General features: G+C 40.5%; 1 protein-coding gene across 2 annotated transcripts in view; it reads right to left on the bottom strand.

Moving 5' to 3' along the window:
• Positions 1–1,280: 1,280 nt before the first annotated feature.
• ap3b1a (adaptor related protein complex 3 subunit beta 1a) overlaps positions 1,281–6,382 on the bottom strand; it is a 52,598-nt gene continuing 47,496 nt past the window's right edge. For both annotated transcript variants that reach the window (XM_055052429.1, XM_055052430.1), the window contains exon 27: positions 1,281–2,593. In XM_055052429.1, the coding sequence (XP_054908404.1) occupies positions 2,440–2,593 (154 nt within the window). In that variant the 3' untranslated portion in view covers positions 1,281–2,439. The remainder of the gene's footprint in view (positions 2,594–6,382) is intronic.

The raw sequence follows: 6,382 nt of genomic DNA, 5'->3' as shown, positions 1-6,382 counted from the left end.
AAGGGGGTACTTTATTTTTGAGAAAGATGTGCACGATTATACTGTTTATCCATCTACTTGGTATGACTTTAGTGTGCGTTCCCATCAGTTATCCCTGTTGCAACTGTTCTTACAATGTTTTTTCTTCCACTCACCTTTCCTTGCACAAGCTCAGAGAATCAGCTTCTTTCAAAGATCTTTTGTAGTTTTCCCTGCTCCTGGAGGACATTCTCTAGCTGCGCTTCTGTTACAAATGTGCACAAAACGTCGACATTACGCAGATGTCCAGAATAATAGACACAATAATGTCGAAATAAAATGTTGCACTTACAGCCTTTTCTTTAAAATAAGAAATGCAGTAAAAAAAAAAAAAAAAAAAAAAATCACACACTTACATTTGTTCATGCAATAAAATTAAACATCACCCTCCTACCACTTCCTGTCGTCGTCTTTGTCTTCTCCGCCAGTAGTAACATCCGGTTGTCGATCCAGTGTTTCAGTTGCAGTTTTGTGAAATGCATCCATTTCAAGATGGCCGAAAAAACCCCACCTCATCCCGCCATGAAAACCTTTTACTGAAAAACGTTTTTTTTCCCACTGCCCCCCCGTCCCCAAAAAAATTTGATGTCTCTACGGAGCTAATTTAGTTTAGCAATTCCATTTAGAGGCTCAGGAAGCCATTTCAGGTGCTTTAGGACAAGTTTCAAATAGGATTTAATTTAATTTTTAAACTGTAGTTAAATTTTGTGATATTGAATTTTTGATCGTTATTAAGAGTCAAAATTTCAAGTGACATTTTACTCTGATCACTATGAGTGTCACTCTCCGAAAGGAACGACTGAAATATAACTGTTCATTATCTTATTGCAAGTTTATAGGAGTAAACATCAGATTCCCACTTTAACACTCACCTCAAGTGAACCTGCAAACACCAAGCCATTTAAAAGCCATGAGTTAAATTGATCCATTTTGCTAAACAAATAAACTTATCTTGCCTTTGTTAGAAAATAAGTTCTGCGAGTTGGGCGAAGTAAGATATAATTACGTCACGCTGCTTCTAATGTGGCAAAAACAGACATTTCGGAGGAAAGCGAAGAACCAGTGACACAATGTGTTCAACAAATCTTGAGCAGATCACATTAATTACTTTCATTTTAAAGAAACACTGCGTGAAAGGCCCGCAAATACCTGCAGAAAGTTTCATTGGTAACATTTTGATATTGGTTTACATTTTGTAACCAATACCAGGTTACAAAGATGACGGGGGTGGAAAAAAACAAAAAAAACAAACAAACAAAAAAAACTGACAAAGTCCCGTTTTATTGATCAGAAAAAGCATAGATAAAAAGACCTTGGCGCCAAATTGATCATTGGTTTTTTTATGTAACATTATTACCAGCTGGAGGAGCTTCAGCCATCAATCAACAGGGTTTGTTTAAAGGCTGGAGTGTAAAGCTTAAGAGTTTCACTAATTTATAGTTTCCTGATGAGAATGTCAATCTCTCCCTTCTGTCCTTGGCAAGAGGAAAGAAAAAAAAAAAAAACCCCGAGTGAATCACAGCGACGATGAGCTGATTCATCAGTACTGTAACCGATACAGCGATAAAGAACACAGACCCTTTCAAGAAAGGGATATTTAGTTATTTAAATTGACAGGAAGAAACAAACTTCAGAAATATGGAATGACTGGAGTGCAAAAAACCCCCACAAAAAATACATTTGCTAAAAAAAATATTATACAAACAAGGACAAGAAAAAAAACCCATGAAGACAAATTGATAAAATACAGATCTTACTGGATGTAGAAGTTTTATGTTTTCAGAAATACACAGAAAGAGCTTTGGCATCTTTTGATATTTGTTCTGCTCGTCTTTTGTAATAATTTCTGCTTTGTCCATTTGTGTATGCACAGTTGTCAAATCCTAATCATTAAAAATTGAAGAATAAAAAAAGCCAAACAAAGATATTTTTCTCTACTTTTCATTGTTTTTCAAATTATCATTATTATTAGACAAAAATCTTAATTTTTTGGCACTTCTGTCATTCCATACAGTCCAGATACAGTCAGTATTTTTGTGAATGGTGTCCTGTCAGTATTATTTTTTTATGTATTTTTTTGGCCACCAGGTAGTGAATATGTAAAGACAATGAGAAAAGTGACGCATCTGAAAATGTAGTCGTATCTGTGATGCCTTCTAACACTGCCGCGACCTTCACATATTTATTCTGACGCTTCGGGACAACCCTCGCTAAAGACGCCGGCCCTTTAAACTAGAAAACACTGAACAGGAGTTTCTTCATTGCTTCCAGTCCATTTTGAGTCAAATCCCCTGGATTTCAATTAAGAAGCGCCACGCACTTGTTAACAGATCCAGAGCTGTCCCAAAATAGGGGAATAAAAAAAATATATATACGTGAGATCTTCTAATAAGAACCGCTCCCCTTTCTTGGTGGCTTGATCTATGCCTGGGACAGGGCTTGTTTGAGATCTCTGAGCAACATGGACGCCATGACGGTCTTCTCTGTGTTGATGATGAGGAGGGCAGTGGAGGACTCTCTCAGCTCCAGTGTAACCAGAACCAGAGCTCCGCTGCTGACGGTGCGCCCGGCAAACCTGCAGGAACACAGAAGAACTTCAGCGGGAAAAAAACAAAACATGCTACGCACCGTTAGGCTATCGGCTGAAAGAGCAAAGCGTATACGAAAACAAAACCAAGAGAAAAAATACTATACAATACTTTAAGAACCCTTCTATCATATCAAAGTGAATTATGTATAGCTGGACATGTCACAATACATTTTGCTGGATGATAAAGTGTCCTAGAAGTTATCACGATAAACAATAATATGGTGGTTTTGAGATCATTGTCAAGTAATATAAAGGTAATGGTATAATAACGGAAGACAATATTTTCAAAGAAACCTTAAATGAGCATTTAACGCTAAAACTGGAAGACATTCGAAATATCCAAAATAAAGAAATGGAACAACAGAAACAAGAAATAAAATGAACAGTGATATCTCTGCAAATAAAAATGTCCTTCAAAAAACAGGTTGGTGGAGACCAAAGCACCAGACTGAAGACTTTTGTCATCCAGTTTTTGGTAGAAAGAGAAAAATAATACATTGTGAAAATGGAAATGATTGAGTTTGTTTTCATTTTTCATTCGATTAATTGATTGATTGCAACAGGCCACCAAACCCAGGAAGGCCTTTCACTTTTGTAAACTCAAGATCAGAGGCATTAATCGCAGGCATCTACCGACTAAAATCATTTCAGATATTTCCATTCCAAGAAAATGTCTTATGAAGACTTACTACCACCTCAACATTTGCATTTTGTTGCATTACAGACAAAACCTGTTGGATTTTATTAACCCCCAATTAGGAAGGTAGCTGCTAATTTGGTTTGAGTAAAACCAGCAGATTTTGTAATAAAAGTCGCATCATTACTTAAAAAAAAGACCAAACAAACCAAAAAACTATTTCTTTCAGGAATGTCACAGATTTTTCTTACTGGATATAAAGTGTAAATGAAGGAGGCGAGCTCAGCGAGTCTGGCTCTGCACTGAGCCACATGTAGCAGAGCAACAGAGTCTATTATCCCATCAGACCGGGGCCCGTTGGGGACGGGGACCTGCCCTTTATGCCCGTCAAACAGCACTCAGCCTCTTTTATGGACTGAGAGTCCATGACTGTGTGGGAGCTCTGGGACTTCCACGGCCCCCCCGTCCCACCAGCTCCCTCTGGGGCCAGGCCCACGACTCAGTCCACCCCCGTTTCCTTGGATACCTTCCCTTAAGCGCACATGGTCCCCATTGAGAGAAGCTAACAAGAGGTAGACAGAGGCTATGACCCGGCGTGACCCTCTTTGAGCGTGACAGTGTCGAGCCGGGACCTCACGTGACACATTCCCAGCCATCTGGCTCCGTTTAACACTACATCTCCGGCAACAAAGACCCCCTGCGCGGCCCGCTTAGGCCCGACAAACAGCCCACAAAGGGACCCACTTAGGCCTGACTAAAGCCTGTGAAGAGCCCCCACAGGACGGGCCGCGGACGGGCGCCGTGCCGCGCCGCGACCGACCTGGTGGCCCGACGCCTCTGCTAATTAGCGGAGGAGACGACACGCACGAGAAAACCGAGGAGTCGGGAGGAGGGGGGCGGGGGGGTCTGACGTCTCTGGGGAGCCGCTAAATTACCATCAACAGACGAGAGGGAGTTTATGACGGCGCTCTCAGCGAGGGAAGAGAGAGTCCTCCTTGGACTTAATTAAAATATTAGCCACTTCAGCAGGAACCGACTCATTCTGGAAGGAGATGGAGTTCATCCAAAAAGAAGAGAGGGGAAAAAAACCCCAACAAAACCCTCGTTGTTTCTGCTTTCATTTCTTTAAATAATTCAGCTGTTGTGAATCGGTTCTTATTACCCGACAGGCCTCGGCCTCTTCCAACACTTAAAACTATCAAATGTGACATATTTCTTTCTTTATGCGACAAACAAACACACAGTTAGTTGCCTTGTCTCCCCCCTCCATCCCCTCTCGCCTCTCCGTCAGTAGCCCGGGGGTGTCCGTGGGGTCCCTGCGGCTTTGCTAATGGATTTAGGATATAAATCTATCATTTATTCAGCCAGTTAACACCACCCGGAGGCCGCTGGCGTTTTGTCTCAGGAGATGCGGATGTGTTGCCCTCCTTCTCTCTCTCTCTCTCTCTCTGCAGAAAGCAGAGATGGCCTTTGGTTTCCGAGGCCGTTTTCATTGAAAGCTTTGCGGTTGTGCGCACGTTCTGGTGCGCAAAAGGATGAAAAAACAAAACAAAAAAACCCCACACACATCACATCTGGATGTAGCACATCAGCGCATTTTCATGGACCAGGAGGGAGCGATTAAGGTCGAGCGTGCCCTTAAACGGGTCATTGGTATTCTGCTCTCTCCGTATAGCGGGCTAAGCGCCGGATTAATTGCGGCGCGTGGAAAAGAAAAGCAAAGCATTAGCCCTGGACTTAAAGCAGGTGGATTGACATCGATCGTCGGGGCTGCGGCTAAGCATCGCTCTCCAATTATCTGTGATTCTCCACGCGCCGAGCGGAGCCGGGGAGCGCCATCTGCCTCTCCTCTGCCCCGCCGCAGCCAACGCAGACTGGGCTTCACCTTTCACACAGGCTTCCTCTTTAAACCATCTTTTCATACTTCTCCAGACTCGTAGATTAAATTCGAAACGGTATTGCAGATCACGATTTAAAATCGCCTGGCTGTCAAAATCGATCAATTTCCTTTTGATCGTGTCTGATTGGTCGAGTACCAGAGAGAGATATTTTCTTTCATCCTGTTCATTAAATGCATCAAAACGTGTGAATCCCCGTATTTTCTGCTGTAGAATCGTCACGTGGGGATTGCACCGATTGCAGTTTTCTGGCCGATCACTAATCTATCTACTGATTCTGATTTTGGCAGACTTTTTTTTTTTGTTTTTTTGACTGAAAAGTTGCCAAATGCAGCATCTAAATTCCTAAGCTGACAACAAAAAGTTGCCATGGAAAAAAGCAGTCAATGGTTGATTTTTAGGTCTTTGTGGAGAAGATTGGTTTCACAAAAAAAAAGAAAAGTAAAGAAATGTAAAAAAAAAATAAATAAATAAAAAACAAGAAAAAGAAAAATGCATCAAAACAAATTTCTTAATTAAGGAAATCTCAGCAGACTTATTGACTGCACCCATAGATCGAAGCATAAATAGTCATAATCCTGTAATCCCTTCATTTTCTCCTTCAATCTCAACTAAGATCAAATGATCAGATTTTAAAGAGAAAAATCTTAAATCAAAAGTAAATGTGAATCGGTAAAATCGATCGGGGCTTTTTTACAAGTCAGTGCCCTCCCTCCATTCTAGTATTGAAATTGATCAGGTTTGATAAAATAATACATAATAATAATAATAAACTTGTTTAACACTGCATTTTATCTTTTACACTTTTATTCTGATTTATGACTTCCAGAACTATTTCTTTCAATTCTGAACAAGCTGCTGCCAGACACTCACTGTGATAACCTTGGATAAAAATATCAACTGTACACAATATTTAAGTGCATCATTTATAAAACAAAAAAAAAGAAAAGAAAACGACAACAGAAAAACAACAATTATTCCTGCCAAAATATTAAATTGTTTCAGTCATGTTATCTAAATCACATATTGGTCATTTTGATATGGAAAAACACCAGCTGAACCGTCGCTGCTTTTCTTTTCATGAACAAAATTTGGCAACTTATTAGCTGCATCGTCAGTGGAGTTAAAGGTGGGAATTATATACTCACAGTCAGCTGAAATATTTCCAAATAGCCAATTATGTTCAGCTTGCAAGAAAAGGAGGAAAAACCCCCCAACAACACGGCAAACATGTTTAAG

This window comes from Poeciliopsis prolifica, unplaced genomic scaffold, assembly GCF_027474105.1.
Source record: "Poeciliopsis prolifica strain line A6 unplaced genomic scaffold, Auburn_PproV2 SCAFFOLD035, whole genome shotgun sequence".
In the NCBI taxonomy this organism is placed as follows: Eukaryota; Metazoa; Chordata; class Actinopteri; order Cyprinodontiformes; family Poeciliidae; genus Poeciliopsis; species Poeciliopsis prolifica.
The sequence above is the reverse complement of the archived record's forward strand: the minus strand, read 5'-3'. Positions and strand labels throughout refer to the sequence as shown.